The 21,053-nt window shown below is 38.8% G+C and overlaps 1 protein-coding gene across 3 annotated transcripts in view; it reads left to right on the top strand.

The window, feature by feature from the left end:
- The window catches only part of SLC39A12 (solute carrier family 39 member 12), a gene marked incomplete at both ends in the record, with an annotated part of 74,245 nt that extends 64,067 nt beyond the window's left edge, over nucleotides 1–10,178 (top strand). For all 3 annotated transcript variants that reach the window (XM_079700676.1, XM_079700675.1, XM_079700674.1), the window contains one exon: nucleotides 10,050–10,178. In XM_079700676.1, the coding sequence (XP_079556802.1) occupies nucleotides 10,050–10,178 (129 nt within the window). The remainder of the gene's footprint in view (nucleotides 1–10,049) is intronic.
- Between the last annotated feature and the right edge of the window lie 10,875 nt (nucleotides 10,179–21,053).

Genomic DNA, 21,053 nt, shown 5'->3' with positions numbered 1-21,053 from the left:
CCTCATATAGATCTTGCACATATTTGGTTAGATTTATACCTGAGTATTTCATTTTGGGTATTAATATAAATGGTAATATATTTTTAATTCAAACTCCACTTGTTCATTACTGGTAAATAGAAAAGCAATTGACTTTTGTATATTAACCTTGTGTTCTGTAACCTTGATATAAGCATTTAATAGTTCCAGGAGCTTTGCTGTTGGTTCTTTTGGATTTTCTACATAGATGATCATGTCAAGTACAAATAAACACAGTCTTATTTTCACTTTCCCAATCTCTTTACCTTTTATTTCCTTTTCTTCTCTTACTGCACTTGCTAGGACTTCCAATACGATGTTGAAAAGCAGTGGTGGGAGGGGACATCCTTGCTTTGTGTCTGATCTTATGGGAAAGCTTTGAGTTTCTCACCATTGAGTGAGATGTTTAGCTGTAAGCTTTTTATAGATGCTCATAGTGAATATGAGGAACTTTCCCTCTATTCCTAGCTTACTGGGAGTTTTTATCATAAATGGGTGTTGAATTTTGTCAATGCTTTTTATGCATCTATAGATAGGATCATGTGATTTTTCTTTAGCCTGTTGATATTGGAATGTAGATTACATTAATTGATTTTTGAATGTTAAACTAGGCTTGTATATGCCTGGGGTAAATCCCACTTTTTTGTGGTATATAATTCTTCTTACACATTGTTGGATTTGAGTTGCTAATATTTTGTTGAGGATTTTTACAACTCTGTTCATGAGAAATATTGCTCTATATTTTTCTTTTCTTGTAATATCTCTGTCTGGTTTTGGTGTTAAGACAACACTGGCCTCTTAGAATGAATTAGAAAGTATTTCCTCTGCTTCTTTCTTTGGGAAGAGATTGTAGAGAACTGACACAATTTCTTCATTAAATATTTGATAGAATTCACCAGTGAATACATCTGGGTCTAGTGCTTTGGAAGGTTGTTAATTATTGATTCTATTTCTTTAATAGAAATAGGCCTATTCAGATGGTCTATTTCTTTTTGTGTTAGTTTTAGCAGATTGTGTCTTTCAAGGAATTTGTATATTTCATCTAGGTTATCAAATTTGTGGGCATAGAGTTATTCATAATATTCCTTTATTATCCTTTTATTGTCCATGGAGTTTTTAGTGATGTCCCCTCTTTCATTTCTGATATTGGTAATTTGTGTCTTCTGTCTTTATTTCTTAGTTAGCCTGGAAGAGGCTAATCCGTTTTATTGCTCTTTTCATGGAATCAACTTTTGGTTTTGTCGATTTTTCTCTATTGATTTCCTGTTTTCAATTTCATTGATTTCTGCTGTAATTTTTATTATTTCTCCTCTTCTTTCTTTGGATTTAATTTGCTATTCTTCTTCTGGTTTCCTAAATTGGAAGCTTAGCTTATTGATCTTAGATCTTTCTTTTTTTCTAACATATACATTCAATCATAAATTTCCCTCTATTCACTATGTTCACTGAATCCCACTAATTTTGATAAGTTGATTTTCATTTTCATCTAGGTCAAAATATTAATTTCTCCTGAGATTTCTTCTTGACTCGTTATTTAGAACTGTGTTGTTTAATCTTCAGTATTTGGGGATTTTCCAGCTATTTTTCTGTCATTAATTTCTAGTTTAATTCCATTGTGATCTGAGATCAGGCATTGTATGATTCCTATTCTTTTCAGTTTATTAAGCTTTATGGCCCAGAATGTGGTCTATCTTGGTGAATGTTCCATGTGAGCTTGAGAAGAATCTGTGTTCTGCTGTGATTGGATGGAGTAGTCTGTAGATGTCAATTTTATCCAACTGATTGATGGTGCTCTCTAGTTCCACTTTGATCTCACTGATATTTTGCCTCCTGGATCTGTCCATTTCTGAAAGAGGCATGCTAAAGTCTCCAACTATAATAGTGGATCCATCTAGTTCTTCTTTCAGTTTTATCAGTTTTTGCCTCATGTATTTTGACATGCTGTTGTTAGGTGCATACACATAAAGGATTGTTATGTCTTCTTGGAGCATTGACTCTTTTTTCCTTATCTAATGCCCATCTTTTTCCCTGATAACTTTCCTTTCTCTGAAGTCTGCTCTGTTTGAAATTTATATAGCTACTCTTGCTTTCTTTTGATTAGTGTTAGCATGGTATATCTTCCCCCATCCCTTTGCTTTTAATCCACATGTATCTTTGTATTTACGGTGGGTTTCTTGTAGACAGCATATAGCTGAGTCTTGGTTTTTGATCCAGTCTGATAATCTCTGTCTTTTAGTGGGTATATTTAACCATTGATATTTACAGTGATTATTGATATAGCTAGATTAATATCTACCATATTTATTACCATTTTCTAATTGTTACCCTTATTCCCTGTTGTTATTTCTGTCTTCTACACTTTTCTACCTTTTGTGGTTTTGAACAATTTATTTGATTCCACTTTCACTCATTTCTTAGCATATTAATTATACTTCTTTTTTTAGTTTTTTAAGCAGTTGCCCTAAAATTTTCAATATACGTTTATAACTAATCCAGATCGACTTTGAGATAACACCATACTGCTTATTGGGTAATGTAAGTACCTTATAATAACAAAATAATTCTAAACCACCTGTCCCATCCCTTGTGTCAATGCTGTCATTCCTTTCACTATTACAAAGGCACACATATGCACACGCACACACACAGACACACACACAAGAATGCATAATCAAATACATTGTTGCTATTATTATTTTGAACAAATTTTTATCTGTTAGATCAATTAAGAATAAGAAAAAATAAAGCTTTTATTTTACCTTTACTTACTCAGTTTTTGGAACACTCTTCCTTTCTTTATGTAGATTCCAGTTTCTGATCTATATTATTTTCCTCTCTCTGAAGAACTTCTTTTAACATTTCTTGCAAGACAGATCTACTGGCAACAAATTTCCTCAATTTTTGTTTGTCTGTGAAAGTTTTTTTTTCCCTTTACTTTCAAAGGATAATTTTGGGGGTACAGAATTCTAGATTGGTGGTTTTTCTCTCTCAACACTTTAAACATTTCATTTCAGTCTCTTTTTGCTTGCGTAGTTTCTGAGAAAGATTTAGATGTAATTCTTATCCTTGCTCCTCTACAGATAAGATATTTTTTCCCTCTGACTTCTTTCAGGATTTTTTTTTATCTTTAATTTTCTGAAGATGATATGCCTATATGTCATCCTGTGGGTATTTTCTCTGAGCTTCCTGGATCTGTGGTTTGATGTCTGACATTAATTTGGAGGAAATTCTCAGTCATTATTCTTCAAATATTACTTCTGTTCCTTTCTCTCTTTCTTTTTCTGGTATTCCCATTACACATAAGTTACATCTTTTGTAGTTGCCCCATGGTTCTTGGATATTGTGTTCTGCTTCTTTTCCCAGTCTTTTTTCAGTTGCTTTTCAGTTTCAGAAGTTTCTATTGTCATATTCTCAAGCTCAGAGAGTTTTTCCTCAGCTGTATGCAGTCTACTAATGAGCCCATCCAATGCATTCTTCATTTCCGTTAGAGTGTTTTTGATCTCTAACATTTCTTTTTCATTCTTTCTTGGAATTTTCATCTCTCTGATTATTTTACCCATCTGCTATTGCACATGTTGCCTTCTTTTCAGAAAGCCCTTAGCATTTTAGTTATAATTTTTAAAAATTCCTAGTCTGATAAAGCCAACCTTCTTACCATACCTGACTCTAGGTCTGATTCTTGTTCAGTCTCTTCAGAAAACTGTTTTTTACGTGTAGTTTTCCGTATTATTTTTGTTGAAAGGATGGCATAGTGTACTGGGGAAAAGAATGGTGGTAAATAGGCCTTTAGTAATGCAGTGTGAGGCATGGGGGGAGGGGGGAGTTCTATAGGCCTGTGATTAGGTCTCCATCTGTTGGTGAGCCTGTGCCCCTGGACCATGGATTTCTTGTCCCCTCCCTGCTTAGGTGGGACAGAATGGCTGAAAAGGGGCTAAAGTTGGGTACTTCCCTTCCCCAGGTAGGTTAGGCTCTGGTAAAGTAGTTTCCTCCTGAGGGCAGGAGATTTTTGTTAAAAATAACAAAAAGCTCTGGCATATTTAAAAAATGGCTCTTTTAATCCTCCTCTTGCTGGAAGCTTGACAGCATTTTTCTCCAATATTCACTGTGAGAATCTGGTAGAGCTCCTCGCAGTAAAATTCACAAAAGTGTGTGGGTGGGAGGCCTCCCTAAGACTGGTTCCCCCTGAAGTTTTTTTTTTTCTTCTTACATCTTTATTGGAGTATAATTGCTTTACAATGGTATGTTAGTTTCTGCTTTATAACGAAGTGAATCAGTTATACGTATACATATGTTCCCATATCTCCTCCCTCTTGCGTCTCCCTCCTTCCCACCCTCTCTATCCCACCCCTCTAGGTGGTCACAAAGCACCGAGCTGATCTCCCTGTGCCATGCGGCTGCTTCCCACTAGCTATCTATTTTACGTTTGGTAGTGTATATATGTCCATGCCACTCTCTCACTTTGTCACAGCTTACCCTTCCCCCTCCCCATAGCCTCAAGTCTATTCTCTAGTAGGTCTGTGTCTTTATTCCCGTCTTACCCCTAGGTTCTTCATGACATTTTTTTTCTTAGATTCCATATATATGTGTTAGCATATGGTATTTGTCTTTCTCTTTCTGACTTACTTCACTCTGTATGACAGCCTCTAGGTCCATCCACCTCACTACAAAACACTTAGTCTTGTCTACACTCAGCCTCTAACGATCCATCAGTTACAGCTCCAGTTTCCCTACCCTGGCACTGGTTCCTGCAAAAGTTCCTGCTTGTGGTTTCTGCTACAGTAAATTGTGATTCTCTGTGTCTTCTTGGCTTTCAATATGTAGGTTAGCAGTTTGCCCTGTGACCTCACTTCTCTGACATATCTGAGAAGGCTTGTTAATCTTTGAGTTTGTTCAGTTTTTCACTTGTTAGGTTGAATTGGTGACTTGTAATCTCCTTACATGCCATACCAGAATCCAGAAGTCTTCGATATTCAACTGTCGATGGGAAAAAAATGCACAACGTGAGAGTTGTGAGTTAAGTTTTATTGGGGCAAAATGAGGACTATAGCCCAGGAGACAGCATCCCAGATAGCTCTGAGAAACTGCTTCAAAGAGGTAGGGGGGAAGGTCAGTATATATATGGTTTTAGTGAAGGGGGAGTACATGCAATCAAGCACATATTTTTTGCAGAAGGTTTCTGCTAATCTCATGATTAGCTAGTCACGAGGAGCAGATGTCAGCATGAAGGATTTTAGTGTTTTTTCTAGATATGAGGAGATGCAAGATTTGGGCTCATAAAATTGTCTCCTGAAAATATCTAATTATCTGAAGACCTGTTCTGCCAGTTTTTCCCAGAGCACAGAGCGCCTCATTTCTGATCTCTACCCTGAACTCCTTTCAGGAGGTGTTGAAAGTCAGCAGCTGCAGCAGCTCATAATTTAATCCTTAGAGGTAGATGGCAAGTGCCAATTTGTAGGTGACACAACTATTAAGTATACAGTTGCACATGCAAACAGATCATTGCAGATTTGCCAACCAAATGGTGACTTCCATTAACAAGTTTCCATTTTGTTTTTAGAAGTGAATCTTCTGCAAGGACAAAATCAAGCCATTTACAAATGTGACAGTTAGACCAACCCATTGCATATGTGCCCCTAAAGAGTTTAAACGTTATTAGGACGCCCTACAAAAAGTCTTCTGAGGTTTTTTTCCTCATCATATTTCTTAGGAATAAGCATGGTTCTTCTTACCAAAGGCAAATATATACCCGACTCAGTGTGCACGATGGGTTTTAAGGTCCCTCTGAAAAGAAGATGGCATAAACCAGTTGTTAATTGTGCTTCATGAATGTAGAAACACATTATTTCTCTTGAAAGTTGGTGACGCCAAAAGCTATGGATTCCTGAGAGGGGAAAAATATTTGCATTACTATTTTACCTTAATAAGAGATATCACCAAGTGTCTGCAACAAATGAATGTTGAATTTCTATATTTGAATTGTACATTGTTAATAATGAAAGGCCTTTGAAATTTTTAGTGTATTATATCAATAGAAATATTGGACACTGAGATTTCTTTTTTAGCATGTACATTTATGAACCATAATGAAGGTAAATGTTGCAAAATCCAGTCAGTGATCTTTAATGACACCAACAAGAAACCATTTTCAGAATACCAACGGAAATGGACAGAGAAGTCTTTGTATGGCCTGGGATTGTGAACCTTAGATGTACAAGAAGGAGAGACAGAATCTTAGTTTCAGAGGATATTTTACAGACCACCTTTTTTTGTGACAAGTCCTCCTTAGTATATAATTACTACATGGTACATGATATTAGTATTTATCCACTTTCCTTCCTGATGTGTTCTAGCTTCTCTGTGAACATTCATTTTAAAGCTTCAGTTTGACTAAGGATACAATTATCAGGATGGACTCAAGTGTAAAACATTTATTTACTATCACTTTCTAAAATGTTCAGAAATCCTACTCAGCACTTGACCATCATAACTACCTCTGAATTAGTTAATAGAACTTGCAAGGACAATTATCTGTAGAAAAATCACCGTCAATATGTGGACTTTGTGCATCTCAGGGAATTTCTTTCCTGTGCCTGATTGAAAATTTTAAAAAAGAACTTAGTGGTATGTTAAAGAGTTGCATCTTAGTTAAAGATTATTTTCCAGAAAATTACAACACTTTGACTATCGTATCTTGACATTCACTGATCTGACTTGAGGAACTTGCCAAGCATGGAGGTTAAAAAGGAAGGACTTTCTACTTCAACGTTTCCGAATATCTGGAAGAAATCTAAAGAACGTTTCTCCTAGTGCTATCTCTGGGCAAGGCTGTTTTACTAACATTTCTCATCTTTTTTTTCTACATTTTACTTCAATGTTAACACACTCTATCCATCATTTCACCCCTCTGGTCTTAGGGTATAAATCAACATCTGTAAAACTGTTCAATAACAGAATTTAATTGCCCTGGAGGAAAAGGGGACTTTTCTCACTTGAAAGCCAGGGGAAAATGGTGGCATTTAACCTCTTGTTGGGCATTTTAAAAAGAGGAAAAGAATAATAAATGCTCTTGAAAATTAATTCACATGCACCTTTATTTTCCTTCAAAATTTTCTGACTGAAATTATCTTTAAAATGTGAGTAGGGGGCTTCCCTGGTGGCGCAGTGGTTGAGAGTCCGCCTGCCGATGCAGGGGACACGGGTTCGTGCCCTGGTCCGAGAGGATCCCACATGCCGTGGAGCGGCTGGGCCCGTGAGCCATGGCCGCTGGGCCTGCGCGTCCGGAGCCTGTGCTCCGCAATGGGAGAGGCCACAACAGCGAGAGGTCCGCGTACCGCAAAAAAAAAAAAAAATGTGAGTAGGACTTCCCTGGTGGTGCAGTGGTTAAGAATTCACCTGCCAATGCAGGGGACACGGGTTCAAGCCCTGGTCCGGGAAGATCCCACATGTTGTGGAGCAGTGAAGCCCGTGCGCCACAACTACTGAGCCTGAGCTCTAGAGCCTGCGAGCCACAACTATTGAGCCCGTGCGCCACAACTACTGAAGCCCGCGTGCCTAGAGCCTGTGCTCCTCAACAAGAGAAGCCACCGCAATGAGAAACCCGCACACAATGAAGAGTAGCCCCCACTCGCCGCAACTAGAGAAAGCCCACATGCAGCAACGAAGACCCAATGCAGCCAAAAATAAATAAATAAAATATAAATAAAAAAATTTTTTTAATGTGGGTAGATTTGGAGCAAGTGAAATACTGTGATCAGATGTGGTCTGAGCTTTGGCATTTTATGTTTGTATCTTTTGGAAAGACATTCTGCAGAACTCTCTGGTATTTTGGCATGTACCCAAGAGATATTACGGTTCACATTATCATCCATAGTCATCCAAAAGAAGGCCAAGTATTGTCTCAAAAGCAAGCTTAGCTGGGTTTTCTTACCAAACCACGTGGACATGGGAAGTTCAGACAGGCCACTCAAATTAAGATCAAAGCTTCCATATCAGGGTGAAAATCTCCTTAAAGTGTTTTGAAATGTTGATTTTCATTGTTTATCTGTTTCTATAGGTGTACAAAGTTAGCCTGTTATAGCTTTTTTTTCCAGAGCGTAGTGTCTGCCTTAAAAACAGAATCAGTAATGTGATGTCTTTTATGACAAAGGCAGTGTGATATCTATATATTCTACTACATATTTTTATCACACACAATGGCTAGTTTATGCCTAATTGGACATTTTTAGTGTTTGCATTTTCTATTTTTCTCTAATTGGTTAGAAATGTATTGGCCATAATAGACAGAGGTGGATTTCAGAGAGAAAGCTGGTCTTTGTAGGTGTTTGTATATCCTCTACAATAATGAGATGCCCTGGCTCCTTGTCTTGGTTCTGACATCACGTCCATGTGCCTTTGGATGAGCCATCATCCTCCTTGAGCCAGTGTTTCCTCATAACTGAAAGAAGTTAATAATTTTACCTCTTACAGGGTTATGAGGAGTAAACAGGAGAGGGGGAAAGATATAAGAAAGGGCATGATAAAATGGACGTAAATGAAAGTAAATGTTACATAAGACCTTCTGCCAGAGCATCTTGAAAGGCCTCGAGGGAAAGGTGAGCTGCTAGAAGGTACCCCTGAATGGATGGCAAGTTATCACAGAGCCAATTATTTTGATTAAAAAAAAAAAGCAAGGGATACCATTTGCAGCAATATGGATGGACCTAGAGGTGATCATACGAAGTGAAGTAAGCCAGACAAAGAAAGACAAATACCATATGATATCACTTATATGTGGAATCTAAAAAAATGATACAAAGGAACTTATTTACAAAACAGAAAGAGGCTCACAGATATAGAAAACAAACTTATGGTTACCAACCAGGAAAGGGAGGTGGCGGGAGGGATAAATTAGGAGTTTGGGATTAACATGTACACATGACTATACATAAAATAGATAACCAATAGGGCCTACTGCATAGCACAGGGAACTCTACTCAATATTTTGTAATAACCTATAAGGGAAAAGAATCTGAAAAGGTATATATATACCAGATGCTCCCATACAGGCATGAAAAAATACGTCAGCCTGTTTTCCACTGCCATAAATCTAAAGCCCTTGCATATTTTATATGTTTGACCTTTCTCTTGCTAGGTAAAAGAATCCAGTAGTTCTCAATCAGAGGTGATTTTTAGCCCCCAGGGGACATTTGACAATGTCTGGAGACATTCTTGGTTGTCATGACTAGGGGCAGATGTACAACTGACATCTAGTGGATAGAAATCAGGGATGCTGCTAAACATTCTTCAATACACAGGAGAACTCCCACAGCAAAGAATTATCTAGCCCCAAATGTCAGCAGTGCCAAGGCGGAGTTCAGTCTCCAATCCATGTTGACCTGAGCCTGTGCTCCAATAGAAATGACTGTCATGAGAGAGATATAGTCACTCTGACCTTCTCAGGGTGGGGGATTCGAAAGAATGTGAGACAAACACATTGAGGCACTTCACACAGATGCTTGAGTGAACGTTTCCCTCTAAATGGCATACGGCATTTCACAAACATAAAGCGGTTGCCATTTCTCTCTCTGAGAATAAAACATAGCCTTAGGAGATGATGCCTTTATTGTTCCAAAGGTCAGGAAGACCTTGGTCATCATTTTGAAAAGAAACAAGTATATGCTTTGTAATAGCCAGTGAATTTAGCAACTTCATAAACCTAACAGAACGATCAAAAATGATACCTTTCATTTATTATCTATTGCACATTTAAGCATCTTCCAAAAATAAGAAGAGTTGGGTTTGCTTTCAGTTGATAGCTCTGTCATTTTAAGATTTCTGGTATCACTAAGATCCTTCTAACCACAATCAAATGGCTTAATTTATCTAATGTTTTAGAATTTTGGTAAGAGTAGGTATTAAACATTTTGTAACTGTTTGGGGAATTTGAAAGGTTATTAAGTTCTGAATAACAGAGTCTCTCATGTTTTCCCACCAAACTTTTCCCAGCAGTGAATATATCTGGATCTTATTCTGGCTTTTTATTCTTTTTTTAGCTTCCTGAAATGACTCATGTTCAAACACAGCGACCGTGGTTGATGTTTCTCCTGCAGAACTTTGGACTGACCCTAGGTTGGCTTTCCCTCTTACTCTTGGCTATATATGAACAAAATATTAAAATATAAGTTGAGTCTCAAAATCCTTCAAAAATCAATTTCAATGGCATCATTTTGTTTCTTTTGTTGTATTCTATAGTGATTTATAAATTAAATATTTTTATCTTAGGTGAAGTGTATGTCTTTTAGTTCATTAACTTATTGATTTTATAATGCAATTTTGTTTCTATAGTGTATAAATGTCAGGTTGTACTTAAATGAATTTTTGTTGTTAGTTTCCAACACTGTGATGGAACTCACACCTTCTTAGTAACTCATACACTCTAAATTAATTCTAGTAAACTTTCAAAAAATATTTTTTCCCTAGTAAAGGATGTTTGTTTGTAGTATTTGAAGTGGACAGACGTCTGTTGGGTTAAAATCTGCTGTAACTTCTTTGATGTCAATAATATATTTTTTGTGTGTATGTGAGATTATAAACCATAAGCAAACTAAATTACAAACAAATGTAATAAAGTCTTGTTTTAATGTGATGGTTTACCTTCTGTTACTGGATGTCAGATTCTGAATCAACGATAAAGAAAAAAACCAATATAGCATAGTTCACCTGAAAGTGTGACCCACTGGCTCAGAAATGCTCATAAATGAGCAAACTTGGGAATTTTAAAGGCTACTGTGTCAGCAGCACTCTTCTCTATAAGCACCAAAGGAAATCTGTTCTCGGCAAAGAAAACTGGAAACAAAAGATGAAATTCAAAAAATTTTAACATAAAACTTGAGTCGGGCAGTAGATTTAATGCATAAAGTGTCACAGATTTAACAGTGTGTTTATGAGAATAATATTACTAAGTGAAACATTTTTATGCTCTTTCTGAGGAAATATAGAACCCTAAACATTATTTAAGTAGGTAAGTTCATGAAATGTACAAGCAACATTCCTGATTACCTAGGATAAATCATTAAAATAGAAAATAACTCTGGCTTTAGTCATTTTTCTTGGAAAACATATGCCTACTATTTTTCTTATTTTTTAATGAGCTATCTTGACAAGGGAAAAAAAGCCCATTTTCCTGCCAGAATGACTCATGGCACTGCATCAAATACATCTCTCCTACTTCCTCACTTACCAGTAGATAGTCTTTGCCACGTGCACCCGAACACAATCTGCTTCAACCTTTCTTTGATTTCAAAATGAGGGGCGTTTCTCCTTCAGTTGTCTTTAGAGCTTCGTTTAAGGGAGCCTCATGACAAGGCAATAGTGCTCTGACTTCGGCAGACATTAGGACTGATGGAGGCTGTTTCACCGTGTAGACTGCTGGGCTTCATCCCTAGAGTTTCTGAGGCTGTAGGTCTGCGGTGGGGCTTGATTTTGAACTGCTTCCAGGTGATACTGATGCTGCTGATTGGATGCCCCGCCCCCCGCCCGAGCTTCGCTGGCGTGATGGAGATCAGACTCACCTGGCGTCAGGAAAGAGCAGGCGCACGACCCTTGCCCCGTTAAGCTGATGAGCGCCCGACAAGCCTCACGCTAGACCTGAGTTCCTGCGTTGAAAGCCCCTGCTCTTTCCGCCTTGCTTGTGAGCGTCGGTTCAGTCGCGGGAGTTACCGGATGAAGAGTTCGCAGGCAGCACTTTGATTCCTCTTTGCCTTGAAAGGTAAGCGGCCCCGACGCGTAGAGCTTTGTCGTCCTTTTATTGGAGAATAATATGTAGCTGAACAAAGCCCCTTTGTACAGGTCGACGTGGTGTGGAGCTTACGCAAAAGAAGCACCTGGCACCAAACGTGTTTGGGTTTCTCTGAGCACGTTCTGATTTTGGCGTGAAGCCTTAACTTAAGCCAGTTTAGTTAGAAAAGCTCTGATGGATGAGTTTGTTCCCAGTTCAAGTTTAGAGTAGCTTGGGGCTTGGCTAAATTAAACATCTTGATGTGAGCTACTCTGTAACCTTCAACTTAGAGTGGGTTTAATTTCTTTTTTTTTTTTTTTTTGCGGTTCGCGGGCCTCTCACTGTTGTGGCCTCTCCCGTTGCGGAGCGCAGGCTCCGGACGCGCAGGCTCAGCGGCCATGGCTCACGGGCCCAGCTGCTCTGCGGCATGTGGGATCTTCCCGGACCAGGGCACGAACCCGTGTCCCCTGCATCGGCAGGCGGACTCTCAACCACTGCGCCACCAGGGAAGCCCAGGGTTTAATTTCTTTTTAAATTTTATTGAAGTCTAGTTGATTTACAATGTTGTGTTAATTACTGCTGTACAGCAAAGTGACTCGGTTATACATATATATATTCTTTTTCATATTCTTTTCCATGATGGTTTATCACAGAGTATTGAGTATAGCTCCCTGTGCTGTACAGTAGGACCTTGTTGTTTACCCATCCTGTAGATACCAGTTTGCATCTGCTAATCTAGAGTGGGTTTAATCTGATCGTTGGCTGAGGTGGTGCCGAGGATGTTGAGGGATTAAAAGGAGTCACAGCGGGGCTTCCCTGGTGGCGCAGTGGTTGGGAGTCCGCCTGCCGATGCAGGGGACACGGGTTCGTGCCCCGGTCCGGGAGGATCCCACATGCCGCGGAGCGGCTGGGCCCGTGAGCCGTGGCCGCTGGGCCTGCGCGTCCGGAGCCTGTGCTCCGCGACGGGAGAGGCCACAACAGTGAGAGGCCCGCGTACCGCAAAAAAAAAAAAAAAAAAAAAAAAAAAAAGGAGTCACAGCTGTCAGAAGGATTTGGAGGGACATTTTCAGGGAGTATTTTGCAACCCAGCACCGGTGTGCTCCGGTTGTAAGCAAAGACCTGGCCCTCAGAGGTCATCTGCAAGGATTATCCTAGGAATAGGATGTAGCAGCTCCTGCGGGTACCTTTCTAGGTTGGCCACCCCTCCCCCCAGGCTACCTTATACCTGGCTGTTTGTTAAGCCCTATCAGCAACCCAACAGCCTGAGCTGGACCTCCAGCCTCAAGCAATCTTAAAAATTGATAGAAATTCTCTTTTCCTCAAAATTGAGTGGTAATGATAAAAATATTATGACAACGTTTTGCCTTCTAAATATGGACAGCGTCTAAGTTTGGGGTGGCTGACCACGGTCATCCCTTTCGGTGATCTAAGTTATGTGTTACTCACTGAGCTTTGGGGTAAGTGGTGTTTTCCTTGAAACCAGATTTCACAATAACGTTAGCGTATTTCTGTTTAGGAGGCCTAAATTTAGGATTCCACTGTATTTCTACTCGGTGATGGATTTGTTTTTTAGTCACTGAACTAGAAATGCTCCCGGAGGAATAAAAACCAAGGAGCAAGTCATACAGAATTCTTATTTGAACATCTATCACCCACTGACAGGGCCCTCTTTAGGGAAAGGAGAATTGGTATCATGTTACTGTGAGGCAGAATTCAGGGCCTGGGAAGGTGGTTCCACTGCCCCGTGCTGACCAAGACCAGGGTGTATATAAATATGCCCATAAATTACAGCCATGATCACCCCTCCGCCACCCCTTCCAGAAGCCAGACTTTGGAGATGCGACTGTACCTCTCTCTGTAAGACACCCCTCTCAGGATACTGCACTTTGACCACTTCCTTTCCTCTTCGAAGCTGGAGGGGAAGGGCTGGATTGTGACGATGCTGGTTGCTAGGGTAGACTGGACCAATCAGGTTGGGGCTCTTGTGTGCATTAAGAATTCAGGCGCTAAACTGGAATCTTGGTTCAAATCCCAGCAATGCCACTGAATAAACTTACAACTTCTTTGAGCAATTTTTATTTCTGTAAAATAGGGCTAAAAATAGACCCTACCTCCTGAGATTGTGGTGGGGTCAGTATGAGATGCTGACTGCTCCTGAAGCACAGTGCATGGCAAATACTGAAGGCTCAATAAATATTAAATCAACATCATCATCACCATCATCATCATCAGTATCCCGTTCTTTTATCACATTTCCACGGTTTACCTCTCAGGGCTGTACCTCAGCTCATGGAAATGTCTTTCCTTGGTAGGGAATGGAGGTCAAACCTTTTTATGTCTTTATAATCTTCTACTCAAGCCTCCAAACCAGTCACTCAAATATTTCCTTACTGTTTTTTCACCTTGACTCATTTCCAGAGCCGGAGAGCTGGTGGGGGGCCCTCTGGTTGAGCCCAGTCTGCCATCTCCTCTGGGAAGCCTCTCTCCAAGTGTCATAATGCTTACACCCAGTGTGAGCCCCTCTCTCTCATTCTTTATCTTATTTATTTATTTATTCTTGTTAGCCAGAGGCACTCACTTTATTTTATTTTAAACTTTTAATTTTATATGGAGCATAGTTGATTAACACTGTTGTGTTGGTTTCAGGTGTACAGCAAAGTGATTCAGTTATACGTATACATGTATCCATTCTTTCTCAAAAATTTTTCCCATTTAGTTTGTTACATAACATTGAGCAGAGTTCTCTGTGCTAGGCAGCAGGTCCTTGTTGGTTTTCTATCTTATATATAGTAGTGTGTATATGTCAATCCCAAACTCCCTAACTATAAGCAAAACCTATTATGTTCCACTCTGATCATACTTCTAAGGACCTGGAGGTTGAATAAGGGAAGCTGATGGAGAGGAACCTGTCTGAGGTCATGGCTATGGTCACAACTTGATTTCGATTCAGAGCCCAAAGGAGTTCAACCCACTGCCCCTGTTGCCAATGTACCTGTTGCACCTGCTGCTGAGGGAATGCGACCAGCTCTGAAAAGAGTCCAGGGTCCATGATACATCACCCTCGGGAGTGCTGGCTTGTTCAAACAGGGCAGGTGCCCTCCAGCTGGAGGTATCCACAGCCGCCCTGGACAGCAAGGGCACCATGGACAGCAGCGCCAACTCACCCAGCGGATGTTCCTACCTGCCCTAGCACCCATGTGTGGGGGGCAATGAGCCCCCCATGGTCAAGCTTTTACCTCCATAGGCACATCTCAAAACCCACTGGAAATCGTAGGAAGTTTGAGAAGCCAAAGAGAGTTTTCCAAATCCAAAGTGATCTTACCCCATGTGAAGGGCCTGTGAAATGTACTTGCACACCTGCCCTCCCCCTACCACAATGTTCATGTCTCAGAGACAGACTTTATCATACGGACCTTCCCCCCACCTCCCAGCCCATCCCCCACCGCTGCTTAACCCGCTTTGCAAAGCCTCTTGCTTCTCAGAGGCTTTCTTTCTTTGTATGATAAATCACTCCATCTCCCTAGTCATATTGACCAATATAAAAAGAGAAAGATCTTCCTCTTCCCCCGCCCACAGAGACAGGTGCTGCCAGCTGGGACCCACCTAGGCTCTCACCAATTCCCATCCCTACCCTTGACTTTACACAAAATTTTGGGAAGTTTCCAGGATTTCTGGTTTATGGATTAGTTTTGTTTCACAATCTCAGCATTTCCCTTAAATAGCTATACAGAGTGCCCCTAGACTCAGCCCACAGCATCCCATGATGCTGGTGCAAGAACCAACCTCAGAGATTTAATTCAACTCTTTGATTTTATAATGGTGATGTAATAGCAAATATTTTTATAGTGCTTACTAGGTGCCAGATACTATTAAAGGTGCTTTATAAGACTCATTTAATTCTCTTAAGAACCCTGGAAGTATAGGTGAAACACTCTTTTCATCCCCCCTTTTACAGATGAAGAAACTGAGGCCCAGAGGGGTCAGTTAACTTGCCCAAGGTTACAGAGGCAGGCCTGCTAAGGCAGGCTGGCTCCAGAATCTGTGACCTCAATCCCTGCAACACCCAGCCTCTATAGAGAAAAAATTGAGGTTTGGAGAGTCTACATGATAGCCCAAGCTCTTATCTCTGTAAAGGAGTTGACCAAGGACTCAGCTCGAGATCTCAGACTTCTGGTCCAGCAATCTTAACAATTTTTACCATCCTCTCTGGTCCCAGTCAACCCTTCTCCTCTCTAAGGTCTCAGTCATTTAAGATGGCTTTGCTTATTCTTGTTCATGTTAATTTCTTCCCATGAGGACCTACAGTCTATGCAGCATGTTTTTTTTTAATGGAAGTTATGATTTTCATACAACTTAACATCATTTAACAAATGAATTCTTTAAGTTCTAAAATTCCAAAAGGTTTCTAGGCTTAAGGATTTTTTTGTTAAAATATAACTGATATATTACATTATTAGTTTCTGGTGTACAACATAATGATTCAATGTTTGTGCATATTGCTAAACAATCCACCACAAGTCGAGTTAGCATCCATCACCACAGCAGTTACAACTTCTTTATTTCTTGTGATGAGAACTTTTACGATCTACTCTCTTAGCAAGTTTCAAGTACACAGTACAGTTTTATTAACTATAGTCACCATGCTGTACTACGTCCCATAACTTATTTATTTTATAAGTAAAAGTTTGGCACCCTTTGCCTATTTTGCCCACCCCTTACCCCCCGCCTCTAGCAACCACTACTCTGTTCTCTGTATCTATGAGCTCATTGTTTTTGTTTTTAGATTTCACATATAAATGAGATCATATGGTACTTATATTTCTCTGTCTGACCTCTTTCATTTAGTGTACTGCCCTCAAAGTCAGTCCATTTTATTGCAAATGGCAATATTTCATTCTTTCTTATGGCTGAATATATTTCATTGTACATAGGTATATACATATATATCACATCTTCTTTATCCATTCGTCCATCAGGGACACTTAGGTTGCCTCCGTATCTTTGTTATTGTAAACAGGGCTGCAGTGAACATGAGTGTAGAGATATCTTTTTTTAAACATTTATTTATTTATTTACTTACTTACTTATTTGTTTATTTATTTATTTATTTATTTATTTTGGCTGTGTTGGGTCTTCGTTGCTGCACGCGGGCTTTCTCTAGTTGCATCAGAGGGGACTACTCTTTGTTGCAGTGCATGGGCTTCTCATTGTGGTGGCTTCTCTTGTTGTGGAGCACAGGCTGTAGGCAGGCGGGCTTCAGCAGATGTGGCACGCAAGCTCAGTAATTGTGGCTCATGGGTGTAGAGCGCAGGCTCAGCAGTTGTGGTGCACAGGCTTAGTTGCTCTGCGGCATGTGGGATCTTCCCGGACCAGGGCTCGAACATGTGTCCCCTGAGGCGGATTCTTAACCACTGTGCCACCAGGGAAGTCCCTAGACATCTTTTTAAGTTAGTGCTTTTGTTGCCTTCACATAAATACCAGAAGTGGAATCTTGGATCATATGGTAGTGATATTTGAAGAATCTCCATACTGTTTTCCACAGTGACTGTACCAATTGACCTTCCAGCCAACAGTGCACAATGATTCCCTTTTCTCCACATTCTCACCAACACTTGTCATTTTTTTAAAATAATAGCCATTCTAACAGATGTAAGGTGATATCTCATTATGGTTTTGTTTTGCATTTCCCTGATTAATAGTGATATTGAGCACCTTTTCATGTACCTGTTGGCCATCTATATGTCTTCTTTTGATAATGTCTAATCATATCCTTTATTAGATATATGATTTGCAAATATTTTCTCTCATTTGGCAGGTTCACTTTCATTTTGTTGATAGTTTCCTTTGCTGTGCAGAAGCTTTTTATTTAGTTTGATGTAGTTCCACTTGTTTATTTTTGCTTTTGTTGCCTTTGCTTTTTGTGTCAAATCCAAAAAATCATCACTAAGACTGATGTCAGAGAGCTTATTGCCTACGTTTTCTTCTAGGAGTTTTATGGTTTCAGGGCTTACATTCAAGTTTTTAATCCATTTTGAGTTATTTTTGTGTATTTTGTAAGATAGTGGTCCAGTTTCATGCTTTTGCATGTGGTGGTCCAGTTTTCCCAGACTGTTTATTCAAGAGACTGTCCTTTCCCCATTGTATATTCTTGGCTTTTTTGTCATAAATTAATTGACCCTATATGCATGGGTTTATTTCTGGGCTCTCTATTCTGTTCCTTTGATCTATGTGTCTGTCTTTATGCCAATACCATACTGTTTTGATTACTACAGCTTTGTAAAGTAGTTTGGAATCAGGAAGTGTGATGCCTCTAGCTTTATTCTTTCTCACAATTGCTTTAGCTATTCGGGGTCTTTTGTGGATCTATACAAATTTTAGGACTGTTCCTTCTATTTCTGGGGAAAAATGCCATTGGAATTTTGATAGAGATTGCATTGGATCTGTAGATTGTTTTGGGTAGTATGGACATTGTAACAATATTAATTCTTCTAATCCATGACTGTGGAGTATCTTTCCATTTATTTATATCTTCAGTTTCTTTCATCAATGTTTTATAGTTATCAGTGTACAAGTCTTTCACCTCCTTGGTTATATTTATCTCTAAATATTTTAGTCTTTTTAATGCTATTGTAAATGGGATTGCTTTCTTAATTTCTCTTTCTGATAGCTTGTTGTTAGTATATAGAAATGCAACTGATTTTTGTATGTTGATTTTGTGTCCTGCAACTGTACTTAATCCACTTTTTAGTTCTAACAGTCTTCAGGGTGTTCTCTTTGTAGTCTCATGTTGTCTGCAAATAGTGGCAGTTTAAATTCTTCCTTTCTGATTTGGATACCTTTTCTTCCTTCCTCCCTTCCTTCCTGTCTTTATTCCTTTCCTTTTTTTTTTTTTTTTTTTTGCCTAATTTCTCTGGCTAGGACTCCAATATTATGTTGAATAAAGTGATAAGTGTAGGCATCCTTGTCTTGTTCCTAACATTAGAGGAAAAGCTTTTAGCTTTTTCACCATTGAGTATAATGTTAGTTTTGGGCTTGTCATATATGGCCTGAATTATGTTTAGGTATGTTTCCTCTACACCCACTTTGTTGAGAAATTTTATTTTAAAAAATGGTTGTTAAATTTTGTCAAGTGCTTTTTCTGAATCTGTTGGGATGATCGTGTGGTTTTTATTCTTTGTTTTGTTAATGTGATGTATCACATTGATTGATCTGTGGTTGTTTAACCATCCTTGCATCCCTGGAATTAATCCCACTTGATGCTGGTGTATGATCTTTTAATGTATTATGGAATTTGGCTTGCTAATATTTTGTTGAAGATTCTTGTACATGCTCATCAGGGATATTGGCCTGTAATTTTCTTTTCTTGTGGCATCCTTGTCTGGCTTTCATATCAGAGTAATGCTCATCTTGAGAAAAAAGTTTGTTCCCTCCTCTTCTATTTTCTGGAAGAGTTTGAAGAGTGATATTAATTCATCTTTAAATGTTTGGTAGAATCATCAGTGAAGCCATCTGGTCCTGGCCTTTTTTTGTTGGAAGGTTTTTGATTACTAATTCAATCTCCTTACTAGGAATCAGTCTGTTCAGATATTCTATTCTTCATAGTTCAGTCTTGATATGTTATATGTTTCTAGCAATTTATCCACTTCTTCAGTGTTGTCCAATAATTGTTCATAGTAGTCTCTTATGATCCTATGTTTTTCTGTGGTAACAGTTGTAATATCTTCTTTATTTCTGATTTTATTTATATGATTTGTCTCTCATTTTTTCTTGGTGAGTCAAGCTAAAGATTTGTCAGTTGTGTTTATCTTTTCAAAGAACCAGCTTTTAGTTTTATTACTGAGTCCAACCTCCTACTACTCATCCCACGACAGGCCAGTAAATCAAGAGATGAATTGTTGGGGCAACGAATAGTGACTTTATTCAGAAAGCCAGCAGGTCAAAAAGACAGTAGACTAGTGTCCCAAAGAGCTATCTTACCCAAGTTAGAATTCAGGCTTGTTTTATACTGAAAGGGGAGGGAGTGTGGCTGTTTGTTGCAAACTTCTTGGTACCAGAATCCTTTATTCTTGCAGCTGTCCAAGTAAGTCTGGTCACAATGCTTCTATAAACCTCCAACAAGACAAATGTTATTCTTTGTTCTGCAACTTTTTATCTCTATATGAATGGAAAAGTGTTATACCTTTAAAGGTCAGAGCTTTGAGAATGGGCTAGCCTGTATATTTCAGGTTATAAGCAACATTCTTTTATGAAAGGTGCAGAACCAGCATGACTAAGCACGGGCAACAGAGCACAAAAATTAGAGCTAGGAATAGATTCAATATGGAGTCAGGTTTGTTTCTCTCTGTTACAGTTTCACTGATATTTTCTGTTGTCTTTTTAGTGTCTATTTTACTATGAAATTTCCACTCTGATCTTGTTATTTCTTTCCTTCTACTAACTTTGGAATTTAGTTGTCTTTCTTTTTCTAGTTCCTTGAGGTATGAGGTTAGGTTGTTTAACTGATATTTTTCTAGTTTCTTTATGTAGGCACTAGGAACTTCCCTCTTAGAACTGCTTTTTCTGCATCCCATAAGTTTTGGTATGTGGTATTTCCATTCTCATTCATTTCAAGGTATTTTTTTGAATTTTCTTTGATTTCTTCTTTGACCTGTTTGTTGTTCAGTAGCATGTTGTTTAACCTTCACGTATTTGTAAAATTTTCAGTTTCCTTCTTGTAATTGATTTCTAGTTTCATACCATTGTAATTGGAAAAAATGCTTGATATGATTTCATTATTCTTAAATTTATTAAGACGGGCCTAACACATGGTCCTGGAGAATATTTCATCTATGGAGAATATTTCATCTATGTTGGAGAAGAATGTATATTTTGTTGTTTTTCAATGAAATGTTCTGTATGTGTTTGATAAATTCATGTTGTCTAACGTGTCATTTAAGGCTGATACTTTCTTCCCGATTTTCTGTGTGAATGATCTATCCATTTGATGAAAGTAGGGTGTTGAAGTCCTTTACTATTATTGTATTGCTGTCTGTTTCTCCCTTTAGGTCTGTTAATATTTGCTTTATATATTTAGGTGTTCCTAAGTCAGTTGTGTAAATAGTTACAAATGTTATATATTCTTGTTGAATTGACCCCTTTATCATTATATAATGACCTTCTTTGTCTCTTCTTACCATCTTTGTCTTAAAGTGTATTTTGTCTGATATTTGTATAGGTGCCTGAGCTTTCTTTTGTTTCCCATTGCATGAAATATCTTTTTTCACCCCTTCACTTTCAGTCT

This window comes from Hyperoodon ampullatus (genome assembly GCF_949752795.1).
Source record: "Hyperoodon ampullatus genome assembly, chromosome: 3".
Lineage (NCBI taxonomy): Eukaryota > Metazoa > Chordata > Mammalia > Artiodactyla > Ziphiidae > Hyperoodon > Hyperoodon ampullatus.
This window is presented reverse-complemented; position numbering and strand designations above follow the sequence as displayed.